Source organism: Anolis carolinensis, chromosome 2, assembly GCF_035594765.1.
Source record: "Anolis carolinensis isolate JA03-04 chromosome 2, rAnoCar3.1.pri, whole genome shotgun sequence".
Lineage (NCBI taxonomy): Eukaryota > Metazoa > Chordata > Lepidosauria > Squamata > Dactyloidae > Anolis > Anolis carolinensis.
Genome location: NC_085842.1, coordinates 215,193,637 through 215,211,002, shown reverse-complemented (window position 1 = coordinate 215,211,002; position 17,366 = coordinate 215,193,637). Strand labels below are relative to the sequence as shown.

The following is a 17,366-nucleotide window of genomic DNA, read 5'->3' as shown; positions in this document are numbered from 1 at the left end:
GCCCCCTTTCAGTAGGCAATATATAAGCATGTGTTAGACTCCACTGGGATTTCCAGGTGTTTAGCGTTTGCTACAACATACATACAATGTAGCTTACAAGTCAAAAATGAAGGGATTCTTAAAAGTCAGAAAACTTTAACGCAATTACTTTATGACATTAAAGCTCTATGCTTGTTTTCCTTCATTTTGTTGTAGCTGGAAGTATCTTTCCAAGTCAATTTAATTACAATGAATTATGAATAATTCTATAATTAGCAGTAAAAGGAAACGGATCTTACAGAACATTTTTTGAAGTGGAACTGCTTTTGCTTCCTGGTCACATAACTAGTCATTTAGATATTAAAATTACATTTGTCTCAAAATTAACATAGGCATCTCTCTTTGGATGCATATATGAAATTATTCAAGATAAACTAACACTTTTGGACCTCAAAATGAACTGGGGGAAAAGCGCCCAACAATACACATACTTTCCTTGTGCCTTCAAGAGCCATGCACTGAATGGGACTAAAATAAGTTCTATGGTTTCCACAGTTTCAGAAGTCCATCTTCACTATAGGTAGCAATTAAATTCTGGTGGGGATGGTGAGCAATACCAATTACATCCTTCTCATGAACCTAGAGATCAGAAGAAATACGTAAATGAATGCATGATGAGTATTTTTCTTCAGGAATATAAACTCAAATTATTTTTGTTATTCCCCCACATACCAACTATTAGAAGATTGAAATAAGGGAGAATATAGAGTGGTACATTAAGAGTGAGATAAAGGAGTGTTTCAGTATGCATCTCTCACCTAATAATCTAGGTCAGGCCTCTTCAGCCTGTGGCCCTCCTGAAGTTTTGGACTTCAGCTCCCAGCACCCCTGATAATTGAATAAGTTGGCTAGGGCTTCTGGGAGCTGGAGGCCCAAACACTTGGAAGACTGCAGGTTGAAGAGGCCTGCTTTAGGTTATGGAAGAGTACACTGTGCTACGTCTCAGGTAGTTTATGGCTGCAGATAAGGAATAGCACAGGAGAGATAAGACAGCTGGTAAGGAAGCCATGAAAAAATGTGGGTGATGCAGTGATGCAAAAGTCAAATATTTAGGAAAATAATCTTTCAAAGCCCAGGGTTAGATTGAGCTCCCGATCATTAATAGCCTAGCTCACTCTTGACCTAAGCAGCTCAAAAGACAGTTGCATCTGTCGAGTAGAAAATGTAGGTACCGCTTTATGCGGGGAAGCTAATTTACAACACCATAAAACTTCCAGCAGCGTACGGAAAGGAATGAGGAAGTACTCCATCAAGGACTCGGTATCACAATTGGATGATGTAGCAGCAGCTCCCCTTGTGGCCGGAATTGAGCATACCCTCATGAAGCTGGAAATGTTAAATTGCCTCTGTGTATGTCTCTATGTAGTATGTCTAATGGCATTGAATGTTTGCCATGTATATGTGCATTGTGATCCACCCTGAGTCCCCTTTGGGGTGAGAAGGGCGGAATATAAATATTGTAAATAAATAAATAAAAATGAAAGGGTGAAAGAGGAGCAGTTGAAGAGGCAGAAAAGTGGAACAATACTTCTGAGCTTCCTTCTACAACAGCCTCTCATGTCAGCCTACATACAGGGACCACATGGGAACAAGAGAGTGGCCAGGTGAGAGAATGTTCCCTGTCTCTGTCTCCAAGCTCACAGACAACTAAGCAAAACATATCTTCTAAATTACGGACAAGTTGAGTTTTATCATGAGGTCCTTGGAACACTTCTATACAGGCCAGGGCTTCTTAAACTTTTCCACTCGTGACATATTTCCACCTGATAAATTTTTACACCTCCCAATATTTCGGTATATAAAGTAAGTATAAAATCAAACATTTACTGAAAATGTATCAGCATTTGCAAGGCTTGTTAAACAGGCTGATTTTTTTGTCGGACAGAAATGTGAGCACTATTGTCATTGGGATATTTTGGGGATTAAGACGAGAAATACATGTTAAAAATGACACACAGCTGCTGCCAAAACTGACAGCTCTGGATTTCTTTTTCCCACTATGGTTAAAAGGAAAAGGCATACACTACAACCACTATAAATAGTGGCCAAATAAAGTGGAAACTAATGACATGCCCATGTATTTTGCCTTAAAGGGGGGATATGTAGGCTGTCTGGAATTATGTCCGGTAATCATTCCATTTTCAAAGACTACCTCCCAAAATTTTTATTAAGAATTTTTATTATTTATGTATGATTCATGTAAGCCATTCTTCAAAACAGATTTCTAGTGACAAAACCACTTGCATTAACACCATGATATTCAAACTCAGCTAAGGTAAAATAGTTACACAAAGTTTCTTGGGCACCCCTCTCTGCTACTTACGGTCAGAGTTCTCTCCAGTTTGCCGGTCACTGTACTGAAACAGTAGAGCACAAAGTCTTCACCCACACAGTAGATCCATTCGCCTCGAGGAGAAAGGGCACAGCAGACAAAGTCACCGCCTTCTCTTTTACCAGAGCTGAAGCTTCTCACAATCTATCAAAGTAGAAAAATCAGGCTTTCACTATAATGATTTGCAGGGGACTAGGCCTAACCATTAAGAAAATCTCAACCTCTATGAGTCAGGTGTAAAACTCATTGAGGGACACATCAGCTTTATGGCAGGCTTCAAAGGGCCACAGAATCCATGGACAAAAATCCATGGATTAAAAGGGTCAAATATATTTTTTTACATAGTGGTTGGTGCACTTTAGTTTTTACCCAGTTTGAGTCCTTGGATATTATTGAACAACTCTCATCACTTTTGATTATCCTCCTTGCGGACTAAGGATAACAGGAATTGCAACCCAACAGCATTTGTGGCCCTGAGGTTGTGGAAAGGTTAATGAATATTTTAAAGTCAGACATCCTATCCACAAGCCTTGCGTCTAAATCCAAACTCCATTATCCTGACTAAACAGAACAAACTGCAGCCTTCTAGATGTTCCTGTTACAACTCCCATCAGCTCTAGTTATGATATCTAAAGATAAGGAATACAGGAGTTGCAGTCCACATAAAATGACATGGTAGATCGGATTTGGGCTGCAGGCCTTGAGTTTGATACACGTACTCTATGACAAACACAGTCAAATGGTGGCTTTGCTTTTGGACAAGTCTGATTCTTGTCCAAAAATGGAAGATGGAAAAAGTGCTGCATTTATCTTCTTAATGCAGCATAATGACTAGAGGGGAAACTATGCATTACACAGCCCAGGTCAGCCAGACATTAATAGAAAAAACACTTTCCTTTAGGCTTCATTATAACAATGAAAATTTGAAATATGGGGATATTATCAGCCACTATGACTATTTTGCTGAAAGGATTCTAGACACAGCATGTGCAAAATGTATTATATAATTAAGACATGCTGGGAAAGGGACAGAAATCAGCCTTATTGGAGACCTTTAACAATAAGGAAGTATAGCCGTGTCAGATGACAAAGGTACGTAGGGAAAAGGAAGTATGTTAAGGACCCTGAGCAGATCTGTTTTTGCTTTGATGTACTACTCATTAATTAAAGAAATCACTAAAAACAGTTATAAAGGAAAAGAAAAATTATGATGAAGCATCACAAAATTTCAGGGTGTACCTCTTCTGACTGAGAATACTAATCAGAGCATGGTCTGGTATCCAAACCAGAGCAATCCTGAGTCACAATAACTTTAAAAAACACCTCATATATAGGGAAAAAGAGAGATTAAGGAATTTGGCTTCACCAAGTCAAAGGAATTTAACCCTACAAGGAATTTAAACTGTGCTCCCACTCCTTTTAAAACTATTGGCCTCCAATAACATACTTGTCCTTGCATGTTCATAATGACAACTGTATTCGATCTGTTGCAAACAACAAAGTGTTCTGGATTTTTAGGCAGCAGGATCACACTGTTCACAGTGATGTCTGTCCCGGCTGTGCTGCCAAGTGATTTGAAAGTATTAGAGCACTCCGAAGTTTTCATATTCCAAACCTGGCAAATGGAAAGAAAGAGAGAGAAGGATTGATACAGATATATGTTGTAAAAACAATTCAAAAGGTCTTGCCATTCACTAATATGGAATTCCAACTCTGCAAGTGCTTGTAAGTTGTGTCTTGAGAATAGAACACAATATTCCACACTTACACTCACCCCAGATGGAGTCCCCAGTGGCGCAATGGGTTTAACCCTTGTGCCTGCAGGACTGCTGACCGAAAGGTTGGCAATTTGAATCCAGGAAGCAGGGTGAGCTCCTGTCTCTCAGCTCCAGCTTCTCATGCAGAGACATGAGAGAAGCCTCCCAAAGGGTGTTAAAACATCCAGGTGTCCCCTGGGCAGCGTCCTTGCAGACGGCCAATTCTCTCACATCAGAAGTGACTTGCAGTTTCTCAAGTCGCTCCTGACACAAAAAAAACAAAAAAACTCACCCCTATTATAATCACTTCCTTGATCCACACCTGAATACTGCAAATTAACAATGATATACAGTAGATTTTTTTGAAAACAGAAGATTTATACCCAAATATAAGTCTACTAGGGGCATGCTGCTGGGGAGGTCGTAGGTGGGATTTGGGGAGGTGGTGGGTTGTGAGTTTTAAATGCATTTTTAATTGTATTTATTATATTTTAACTGTATTTTAACCTAAATCCATATGGGAATATTTAATTGTTTTGTAATTCTGGTTTTCACTTGGTTTTAAACTGTAATCAAAGTATGTTGTTGTTAGCCTCTTTGAGTCTCCATGGAGAAAAAGGTGAGGTGTAAATAAAGCAAATAAATAAAACCCTAAGGTAGTGCTGGCATTTCCCCCTTTCTGTAGAATGACCCTCAATTTATCAAAATTCATAATTCTGCCCCCCAAAAAACTGCCCTTGGCATAAACTTGGGGTTGACTTTTTTGAATTCAAAAAAGCGAATCCGCAGCAAGAAGACACGTCCCTCAGTGACTTTATAAAACAAAAATAAGACTTTCTTTAAAATAAGCAGCTTTTCTAGAAACAAGGTCAGCTAAAATTGAGATTTCTTTCCAGAGCATGCATTTTACAATATCTGAGAAAGATACAAGTAGAAGAAAAGTGAAAAACCACTAAGTGATTTTCCATCACTTGAGTATATTACTGCACAATGTCAGCTCCATTCCTGTAAGCCTCACTGGTCGAAAGGCTATTTACAACATAGCTAAACAAGTATTCACTCCAGCAAAACAAAAACGACAAGTGCCAAGTCAGTAGCCCAAACGTACTTTCACAGTGCCATCAGAGGATGCGCTGATAATGTAATGCCCATCTTGCGTAAATGTAGCTTCGTTCACAAATGAAGAATGGCCACGGAATTCTTTGAGCGTCTTCCCAGATTTCAAGCCATGGATCCTGTTACAGCATAAAAGCCACCATAAGGGTCACTCCTCCAAGTCAGGCTGACTAGTAAAGCTCAAAAAACGAAACATACCTGATGGTCTGGTCAAAAGAGGCGCTAAGGATTTGGCTGCTGTCCTTTGAAAAACTCAAGCAAGTGACTCCTTTACTATGTGCTCTTTCAAATCGCCTCAGGCATTGCCCACTCTGAATCTTCCACACCTGGAAGAAATTTTTAAAAAAGTTTTAAAATAGGAAATTGTCAGAGTTTAAATGAGTGAAAAATTCTTATTAGTATTTTCTACTTGGGCTAATGTCAGTTATACTCCCCGGCAAATTCTCTCTTCTTAATTTAGAACCAAGTGAGGATGCAGGCATATATTCATGGAATCATAGATTTGGAAGAGACCTTCTGGGCCATCCCGTCCAACCCCCTGCCAAGAAGCAAGGAAATCACATTCAAAGCCTCCAAAGAAGGAGCTTCCACCACACTGCGGGGCAGAGAATTCCACTGTTGAACAGCTATCACAGTTAGGAAGTTCTTCCTAATGTTCAGGTGGAATCTCCTTTCCTGTAGTTTGAAGACATTGTTCTGCATCCTAGTCTCCAGGGCAGCAGAAAACAAGCTTGCTGCCTCCTCCCTATAACTTCCCCTCACATATTTATATATGGCTCTCATCATGTCTCCTCTCAGCCTTCTCTTCTGAAGGCTAAACATGCCCAGTTCTTTAAGTTTCTCATCATAGGGCTTGTTCTCCAACCCTTGATCATTTTAATCACCCTCCACTGATTACCTGACATTAGTAAAAATGAAGAATCTTTCCATATGCAGAGAAGATTGGGGAGAAACAGGCTAACTAAACAGAAGTAGAGAAATGAACATACTCATTTTGCATTTTAGTATTTAAACCAACTTGCAAATAAACCTACAAAAGTTTTCTATGTGTCCTCTGTACCCATAGGTTCTGCATTCATGCATTCAACCATCCAGGGCTAAATTTTTAAAAATCCAAATAGCAAACCTTGATTTTGCCATTTTATGTAACAGTTATCATTTGACTCCAGTGTATATAATAGGACTTTTGCATCAATTGATTTTGGTATCTACTGAGAGTCATGGAACCAAACCCCAATGGCACACTGTAGTTCACCCTGCTTCCCCAGTTCTCCTTTCCGACAAATCCTATTCTGACCAATGTCCAATGGAAAGGAATTCTGGGAGCCAAAGTCCCAAACACCTGGAGGGCCACAAGTTTAGCACCAATGGAATACCTATTCTGAAGCAAATATATTACAAAAGCACCTATATCAGAAATCAGCCACATGGCACCCTTGAGCTGTTTTGGACTACAACTCCTATAAACCCCAGCTCAACTAATGGTCAAGTTTAAGAAAAGTCTGAAAAAGAATGTGAGCACTTTCATCACATTCTCCTCTTTTTGGGTCCCAAACTGGTGTCTTGCCTTTCCTTGCGTAATTGGTGCATGCTTTGATTCACCATGCCTTGTGTGTCATGCCAATGTACTGCTGGCAGACAAACTGTACAGTCTAGGTAGTGCGGGAGGAATCCAGGATTTCCTCATCACATGTACCCATGACAGCTTTGTCCTCCCCTTGCAGCTATGATTTTTCACTGGCTTGAGTTCGGAAGCTGGTGTTGTCACTCTTCAACCCAGTGCTTTCATACTCAAGAGCCATAGTTGCAAAGGGAGTGGGGGTGCACAGGCAAAGCTGTCGTGGGTGCAGTCAGCCATGACTTTCAAATATGCAACACTGGCACATTTTTTTCTTCTTCTCATGATAGCACCCCTGCTTTTTTTCCAGAAAAAAAAGAATTAAAATTGACTATTATGTAGTGAAATATAGTATATCATGCCTTTGCCTCATTGATGGGACTCAAGGCGGCTTACTAAAGGTAAAATAAACATGGCTGGAATATGCATGACATCATAAACTGAAACATACAAAAGGTTATTATTACAATTATTATTAAAGCACAATTATTGCTAAAATGCAATTGAACTACCCATAGAAATAAACCCACTTAAAACAAATTCATTTGCATTTTCTTGAGAAGTTAGGAAGATCAGCATTAAGGCTTTAAAGAAGATAATCCCATCAGACATTGCTACCACGAAAAACTGAAACACATTTTTATCACCTTGTAGGCTGATATTTTCAAAAGCAAGGATAATATATAACTTCTGAGTCATTTAAGACTGCAGTGCTCAAACTGTGTATGGCAAGAGAAAAATAGAACAGACTAATAAGCCCAAACTCTCACCCAGATGATGCTGGCCCCAGAATTTCTGTACGTTCAATGTTACTGACATTCATTATTTGGAGAGCGCAATTCTGCAATGTTTGTTTCTTCATCAGTGTGTGTAACTGGATTGTTCACATTACTCTTAATGAAGAGAAGAACCAACATGACCTGCCTTAAATGTTTCTCTCTATACTATCTCACCGCATGAGATATTGTTCTGTGTTTACTTCTTTGTCATCAGGAAAAAAATGTAAAAAGTCACAAAAACACAGAGATCTATCTCTCTGTGGGTGGACCATTTTTACTTTTTCTGCTTTTAAAAGGGACATATGTTTCAAATTTAACTCAGAAACTCATCACAGCTCCCCCATATTTAGAAATCACTACTAAAGACAATCTTCCTTGCCTCTAGTTCCCCACACCACATAATGATGATGATAATAATAATAATAACAATAATAATAATTTATTTATATACCACCCTATCTCCTCAGGGCCATTTCCAACATAGCAAAGGAAACCATACAACAATGTAAACATAATACGAACAATGAATATTAGTACCCAAAAATACAATTCAAAACAACCACAGAATTAAAAACTAGTAATAAAACTAGTAACATATACCTTGATCTTCCCATCCTGTGCTCCAGTCGCTAACATTTCGGTATCTCTGCTGAAACACATGCATAAGACTGCATCATCCATCATCATGAAGTTATCCTGTGCCTGGTACTTCAGATCCTAAACAGAGCAGTGAACAAAGTGTCCAAAACCATAAGGAGGACAACAAGAGAAACAAGATGGTAGTAGATATATGGTTATGAAATTCAGAAAAGAAGCTGCCTACTACTAATCCACATCACTAGTTTATCTATCAGGTGCTGTTTTCTATTTTTGTTAGTAGATTTCTAAATCCAGGTTTGCTACCCAGTTTAATTTTCTATTTTTCTGACCTTTCTTGATCAGCCTCAAGTTTAAAAAAATGTATTTCGCCAAAATAGCATCAATATGAGCTTCTTCTGAAAACAGAAACACATCTGTTTGAGAGAGCATTAAAATTTCACCATAATGTAAAGTGATTGATAAACAATGACAAACAACAGAATATTTTGTTAGTTTTTAAACAGTATTTTTTTGCAGAAGTGACATGCGCTTTGGAATGCTACGGTATTTTACCAAATCTAAGGCACCATCGAATGTAAGGCATATCCAATTTTCAAGCCTTTGATTCATGTTTTCTATGAATATTTTTTAGAATTTCCTCTGCATTCACAACACGTTTTTATTTCAACCTGGAAATCATCTCGCCTGCATGAGCCTTTTTTACTAGCTCTATGGGCCTTTGGAGAGGCAAGGAAGTAGTGCTTGGCTCAGCCAGATCAGTAAACAACCGTCTGGCTGAGGATGCAATGGTGGGGGCCTGGCAGAGCCATTGGGGCTGGGGCCCTTCCCTCCCACCCCCCTCCCGCTTTCTTGGAGGTAAGTCAATAAAAAATAGGCAAAACCAGAGCTGTTTGGGGCTGGGGCCCTTTCTCCTCCTCTCTTGGAGGCAAGGTAATTGAAAGGCAAAGAAAAAAACCCAAACATGGCGAATCTAAGGCGCCACTGATTTTAAGGTGCACCTTGTTTTTAAAGCCCCTGAAAATAGAGAAAAACTCTCATTTGAATCTGTGAATTACAGTATATCATAACTCCAAATTCAACAAGTGTACAGGCAATATTTACTTGTAATTCAACATTGCTGATTTAACCCAAATTTGCTTATTTAACCCAAAGAATGTTCAACAAGCTACTTGAAAGCCAAGATTTTACCTTTCTGATTTTCCCAGTGGTGAAGTTCCATACTTCAATGAATCCATCAACAGAGCCTGTGACCAGATACTGACCATCTGGGGAAAACCTAGCACACTCCACGTGAGATTTCTGGCCAAACTGTTTTGAGTGAACAAACATAAAGAGTTTGCTGCATTTTAAAATAGTAAATTATATTTTATCTTGTATTTCTCTTGCTGCTATAATATAATATAGTTCTAGACTGATCAGTTGCAACATCACATTAGTTGCTTAAGCCAAATGAATATTTTAAAATGCTAGATTCTTTTTGAATGAAAGAAGTAAACTTTAAAAGGCATTTGCTATGAGTTCTGTAGTAGTTAAAAGCCAAAACCAAAGGCTAAACCCAGTTTATATTTCATTTGCCAAACTGGAATGACCGTTTTTTTCAACCATTATCACATAAACATGTCATTTCAACACTCATACTACTATGACTTGAAATAGAGGCAAGAAAGCCAGCCAGCCTGCACATGACAAAGTATTGCAAAAAGATAGCAGCTCTCCCTTCTACAGCCAAATTCAAAGCAGCAAAATTATTCACCATTCAAACATCAAACATGTGTGACTATATCTAGGGTTAAAGATGTAAGAGAGCTGTTACTTTGATCAATTTAAGATGCTTTCTTAAAATGCAAAAAAAAGTAAAAAAAAAATACTTGCTTCTTGTAAAAAGAATTAGAATTACTGGAAGGAAAAACACATGAAAATTATAAATGAACAAATTAAGGCATTTCAGATAGATTGAGATTTTGTTTTTGTTTTTTATCCCAACAAAATTATTGCCACCATTGTTATTTTATCCCAACAAAACTACCAACCCTCCTTCACTCTGTATAATTATGGTTACAGACCTGACTATACCAATGGGGTCAACAGAAGAAGTTACGTCTTTCCTGTTATTCAGTAAAGTGTTATTCACTTTTTTAAAAAGGCTCATTCTTTGTAAATGGATATTAGGGCCCACCTTAATATGCCTACTCAGTTGTGTGGGGAACTTTTCTTCTTCAACATCTTTAACAGCTGCTTTGCCTCTGAACAAATCAATAGTCATACCAGGAGGGAGTAGTCCTTGATGCTGTTGCCATTTCAGAGCCTGAGAAGTTAAAAGGGATTAATCAGACAGCTTTTCAATAAATAATAATAATAACTTTATTTGTATCCATCTACCAGAAGGAACTCGGTGTGGCTTACAGCACAGTCCATAATAGTGCCATAAAACACATAAAATACAAGTAAATTACATCAACATTTAAACAATAACCATATCAATTAACATAAAACAACACTTATAAAATACTTGATAATTGCAATATGCTAATGCTGGACAACTGTATGCCTTTCCTTAATGACAGGTACTTGGCTGCTCTCATCAGCACTAAGCTACGGTTAGATTTTCTGTTACTGAGATTTTTTAAACCCATCCCATGAAAAATCACATTTGAAATGTAATGTGAAGGACCAAGCTTTAACTAAACCAGCATCCAATAATGTACAAAGTTCTCCATTTTCAATTTCATACAATGCACATCTATAGGGAAAAAAATTACCTGTCCCAATAATGCCATGAGACGAGATGGGGGCACAACACTGACTTCACCGGCCAGAGCCTGGGCAATGGCAGCTCTCCGCTTCTCTTTGCTGCTTCCATCTGGGTATGCCTAGCAGAAAATAATATAAGGACTAGTAACTTTCTAGAAACTTGGAACACAGCAAGACATTTCCATATATTATTTATTTAATATATATAGCAGTTGTATGTTTTAGGACATAGTGATGTAAATGTGCAAATAAAGTACACTAGGTACACATACATCTTTTACATCTGTGGAGACTGAGTTTTTTAAAGACTAACTAACTGGAAAATGATACTTCAAGATAGAATTGATATCTTTCCCAATTTCAAAGCAAAATATTAGTCCAGCCAACAACTACCACTGACTTCCAATTACTAAATGAAATGTTTGTTTTCCCAAACATTACTTCCTTTGGTTCAGATGCTCATAAACACACCGTCAGGCTCAGCATTTTGTAGACAGATTTTTTGCAGCAGAAAAAAGAAAGAATTGTACTTATTGTAAAATTATTAATGATAGAGGTTACCAAATAAACATACATTATGAAATGTATACATACTTCGCGTGGATCAAAATAGGACCGAGCCAAAAGGTTCTCCAGATGAATGTATCGTTCTGGCTGAGTCTGCTTTAACATGATCATTGGATCAGTTTGCCTCAGAAGGCTTCTGGCAGCTCCCAATTCCCGAAGCTCGATCAATTCCAGAACAACCTAAAGTATCAGAAAATAATAGAACATCAATGAAACTTCAATCTATCCAATTATTGACATCACATTTTATTCTGAGTTACTGCTTAAATTAAAATCCAAGGTAGGTTGTAATTTCAATTTAGGTAGAAAATAGAAAATTAAAGTACTAGGCTGTTTAAACAAAGCATGATACAGACTAATGAACTAGAGTAGCAAAGGCCGCAGATCAGAGGAGGCAGGGTCAGTCAGTCACAAAATAGTTCTTAGTCAACTCTATCCACATGTAAAAACAGCTTCAGCTTCTCAACAGTTCACTATCCCTTAACTGATCATCTATGAGAGAGAAATATAGAGAAGTGCAAACAGATATCATTGGTCTTCCTATCACTGCATATAAAGAGGAAATGACAGGAGTCAAAAAAGTAATAAACTTGGTAACACAATGTATTTAGACAGAAGGTGATGGGTGTATGTCTAGGTTGGTATCTAGTAGGTCTGTTTCTGATGTAGGTGATGAATGCTCACCTATATAAGTCATCTAAAGGACTACTTATTCCAACAGGATTTTTCAATCTGCAGGCTGAACAGTTTTATTTCAATGCCAAACCTCTTACTTAAGTGTTATTTTTTTTTAGAACAATTCATCTGCTTGTAAAATTTAAGCTACAGGAATGTATGTATTATGTGTGTTATCTACTTCAACATTTTACTGTACGCTCAAAAAAATTGAAAGCAGAAAAATAAGACAGTGGAAAAATTGCTAGTTTCTCTATTGGGACTAGTTAGTTTCAGAAAGAGGAAACTATCATCATATACTGATATCAAGTATACATATAAGGTACAGATTAAAAGGCAAATGGTTTATTATCTTGCAAATACAGAAGATAGGAAAAGTGCTAACCTGTTCATACAGATCAATGAGTGTTTTGTCCGGCAGTTTCAAGGATTGTATTGCCTGCAACACTGTATCCCAATGACCACTATTAATGTCTGCCACAAAGCTTTCTATGCTGTCCACTGTGTTCAGGGACACTGTGGTTTCCTCCTGCAGAGTGGCCAAGGCACGGTGCAGGCTGTTCTCCTTCAGGTACTGCATGATTAGTCGGATGACACTAAACACAAAAGATGGGTACAATTAATTGGTATGTTTCTTTAGCTAAACATAAGCATAATATAGTACCAATAACAATAATAACATTTTATTTATTACCCACCTCTGCTTTTGGATGGTTTATTGTACACAAACTTTGTTTTGTGTACAAAACCATGGTGTATGACATTACCTTCAAGCTATATGTGTACAGCGTATTTGAAACATCAGTGGACTTTGTAATTAAACTTGGGTCCCATCACCAAGACATGTCATTACATTATGCAACACTATTTTTGTTCTTGGGTTATAGATGTCAATTCCTAATTGATTCTATCATAAAAACATGGAAAAAGTTTATTAAACTGAAAAAAAGTTTGTTTTTGTGGGACATCCTGCTGTACATTTTGCTATAGTTTTTCAATGAATATCTCCTCGAGTCTCAACCAATTCAACATAGTTTGTGGCAGCCACAAAAATGAAGTTTCTGGAGTATATCAACTACTTTCAAAATAAGTACCACACAATTAAACAGGAAATGATACTTTCAAACTAAGAATATAGATTTTTTTCCAGTTTTTGTTACATAGTGTTATGTACACTATAAAGGGAATGTATCCCCCTCTATGGACCATCATGGAGGTTAAGATCTTCTGGGGAGGCCCTTCTCTCGGTCCTACCTGCTTTGCCTTCTCAGTGGAGAAGTGGTTCTCAACCTGTAGGTCCCCAGATGTTTTGGCCTTCAATTCTCAGAAATCCTAACAGCTGGTAAAGGGGCTGGGATTTTTGGGAGTTGTAAGCCAAAATACCTGGGGACCCACAGGTTGACAACCACTGCAGTGGAGGCTCCCCAGCTCTGCAACTCTCCCCAGTGAGATTAGATCAGCACCCTCCCTTTTGGCCTTCAGAAAGAAAATTAAGTTATGGGACCAAGCTTTCGGCCAGTAAATTAATGCAGTGCAGAAATAAACAGGGAACATGTGCAATTGACAACTGGAATTCTACAATTCTACTGGTCTACGATTTTGGATCATGTGATTTTAATGTTTATGTTAGGATGTTTTTAATTCTATGTCTTCATGTCTAAATGTTGTCTATACAGTAGAGTCTCACACAGAATGCCAGTACAGTAGAGTCTCACTTATCCAACATAAACGGGCCGGCAGAACATTGGATAAGAAAATATGTTGGATAATAAGAAGAAGCCTATTAAACATCAAATTAGGTTATGATTTTACAAATTAAGCACCAAAACATTATGTTATACAACAAATTTGACAGAAAAAGTAGTTCAATATGCAGTAATGCTACGTAGTAATTACTGTATTTACGAATTTAGCACCAAAATATCATGATGTATTGAAAACATTGACTACAAAAATGCGCTGGATAATCCAGAACGTTGGATAAGCGAGTGTTGGATAAGTGACACTCTACTGTATCTTGTTTAATGGTCTTATTTATTTTAAAGCATAGTTATATGTTTCTTGTTTAGATTCAATGACTTGGTTTTATATGTATGCTAGCCATTGAATTTTGCCATTATCCCCCCTGGGGTGAGAAAAGCGGTATATAAATATAACAAACATCTGGAAGGCCCAGGTTTGCCCATGCCTGGTATAGATGAGCTCAGAGAGTGTGGGGAAAATTGAGAGGGAGGGAGAGGCGTTCGGTCCTAATAACTAGATATCAACAAAGATGTATCGAAAACCCCAAACCCTCCCTTTCCCTCCTCCCTCCTCGAAAGACTCACTCCGAGGACTCGATTTCTATCGACATCTTGAACTAGAGACACTTCTCGTCGCTCCAAAAGCCAGGCAAACGGAAACTAAACGCAACTTCCACCTCAGCGAGGATCCGCTTCCGGGTCAACCCCTCTCTCAGACCACTGCCATAGAGATACATAGCGTGGAAGCTTTCTTTGTTCTGAGACAGCATTTCAGTCACGTGAGGAAGTAGTGCAAGGCGCGTCACACGAGGGAGGGGGAGGCGCGCGTCGCTTTTCCTCCCGCCGGCTTGTGGCGGGTCACGTGATCCCCTCCCCTACCTCCCCCCACCGTCGATTCCTTCGGTTTCCCTTGGCAACGCGGAACCAGGAAGCTGCGACCAATGAAAATACTTCCGTCGTGACGTCACTGGGCACTCAATAGGCTCTGTGTCGCCGCCTCGCTGGAATCCTGAGTGGCAGCAACAGAAGGATCGAAGCTTTCTTGCCAATGCAAGTCACAAAGGAAACCATAGCAATGAACCATATCTGGCTACCAGTAAGTATAGTAGAGTCTCACTTATCCAACACTCGCTTATCCAACGTTCTGGATTATCCAACACATTTTTGTAGTCAATGTTTTCAATACATCGTGATATTTTGGTGCTAAATTCGTTAATACAGTAATTACTACATAGCATTACTGCGTATTGAACTACTTTTTCTGTCAAATTTGTTGTACAACATGATGTTTTGGTGCCTAATTTGTAAAATCATAACCTAATTTGACATTTAATAGGCTTTTCCTTAATTCCTCCTTATTATCCAACATATTCACTTATCCAACGTTCTGCTGGCCCGTTTATGTTGGATAAGTGAGACTCTACTTTATTTACAAAAATGGTGGACTACTCTAACAACCACCATGTCAGACTACACAGAGGAGCCACTGAAGTCCACAAGCACGTGGGCAATTTCAACATAAAGGAGGAAACCATGGAAATGAACAAAATCTGGCTACCAATATTTTAAAAACTCAAAAATCAGGACAGCAAATAAAGAACAACACTCTGAAAAACAGGGGAATTCCAGACAGGAAGCAATCAGGGCCAGCTAACACCTCCCAACAAAGGATTCCCCCAGGCAGGAAGCAGCCTGTCTTTGAAGCTGCAGGGCCTTTCAATGCTAATCAAGGTGGCCAAGTGCACCATTCACACTTGCCTCCAACAGACAAGAGTTCTTTCTCCCACCCTGGACTTTATTCCACCCCTTTTATCTCCAGTGGCTGATGCTGTATTATTACTCATTTGTTCTGATTTTATGTGTTTCATTGTTTTTTTAATGTTTAAATTGATTATTTTGTTTGATTTATGTTATTAACTGTTTTTGTTTTGATATTCGTTGTAATTGCTTAATTCTGTATTGTTTTGGGCATCGCCCCATGTTAGCCGCCCCGAGTCCCTTCGGGGAGATGGTGGCGGGATAGAAAAATAAAGTATTATTATTATTATTATTATATAAACCCCACTTGCCTAGTTTCCAACAGACCTCTCAACCTCTGAGGATGTTTGCCATAGATGTGGGGGAAAGTCAGGAGAGAATGCTTCTGGAACATGGCCGGAAAACTCACTGCAACCCAAGTCACAACTACTCTGCTTCGTGAAAACGTACAGCAATGGCCGACTCTTTGGATGCATCTACATTGGAATTCAGGCAGTTTTGACACCACTTAAACTGCTATGGCTCAATGCTATGGAAGCTGTAGTTTAGTGAGGTACCGGCTCTCTTTGGCAGAAAAGGCTAACGACCTTGTAAAACTTCAACTCCCTTGATTTCATAGCCTTGAGCATGGCAGTTCAAGTGATGTCAAACTGCATTAACTCTGCAATGAAGAACCACTTTGTTGCACAATATGACAAAATGAAGAGAATGCCGGTGATATAACTCTATAAATGTCTTACTCAGGCGTAAATCCCATTGCAGTCAATGTATAAGTCAGGCAAGGGCAAACTTTGACCCTCCAGGTGTTTTGGACTTCAACTCCCACAATTCCTAACAGCTTATCAACTGGTATAGGTTCATAGCCTGAAAGCATGGTCATAGGAGGCCCTTCCGCACAGCTGAATAAAATCCCACATTATCTGCTTTGCACTGGGATATATGGCAGTGTGGACACAGATAACCCAGTTCAAAGCAGATATTGTGGGATTTTCTGGGTTATATGGCTATGTGGAAGGGCCCTGAGACATGTCTACAGAGTTTATTCCGATATTTTGGGATTTTGCATCTTTAGATAACCCATGCAGTCATTTTCTAAACTCATCCAGCCGTTCTCTGAAGATTTTGCATCATTAAAGAATAGCGTTCCATGCACTCATGCTGGTCACATGACCTTGGAGCTGTTTACAGACAACGCTGGCTCTTCAGCTTAAAAATGGAGGTGAGCACCAATCCTCAGAGTCAGACACAACTAGACTTAATATCAGGAAAAAATCTTTACTTTTACCTTACAGAACTCATGCTGAAAATATAAAGGATGGACAAATCTCGATAGGATTTGTTGTTGAAAGCTTTCAAGGCCGGAATCACTGGGCTGCTGTGAGTTTTCTGGGCTGTATGGCCATGTTCCAGAAGCATTCTCTCCTGATGTGGGCAAAACATCAGGAGAGAATGCTTCTGGAACATGACCATACAGCCCGGAAACTTACAGCAACCCTCGATAGGATTTATAAGCTAAACAAATGCTCCTGAATAAAATTGAACTTACCTTTCAGTAAATATAGACTGCTTTCCTTCTGCCTGAAGTCTGCCTCCATACACAAGCCCATCTATACTGTCATATATGGAGTTTCA

The 17,366-nt window shown here is 38.8% G+C and overlaps 1 protein-coding gene across 1 annotated transcript; it reads right to left on the bottom strand.

Moving 5' to 3' along the window:
• Window positions 1-131: 131 nt before the first annotated feature.
• Window positions 132-14,722, bottom strand: smu1 (SMU1 DNA replication regulator and spliceosomal factor). Its single transcript, XM_003224635.4, has 12 exons — window positions 14,562-14,722; window positions 12,620-12,830; window positions 11,587-11,739; window positions 11,001-11,111; window positions 10,418-10,546; window positions 9,430-9,549; window positions 8,242-8,358; window positions 5,443-5,570; window positions 5,237-5,363; window positions 3,819-3,986; window positions 2,363-2,515; window positions 132-618 (listed from the first exon to the last, which is right to left on the bottom strand). Exons 1-12 carry the CDS (start codon window positions 14,585-14,587, stop codon window positions 520-522), a joined length of 1,542 nt encoding a protein of 513 aa, XP_003224683.1. The 5' UTR covers window positions 14,588-14,722; the 3' UTR covers window positions 132-519.
• Between the last annotated feature and the right edge of the window lie 2,644 nt (window positions 14,723-17,366).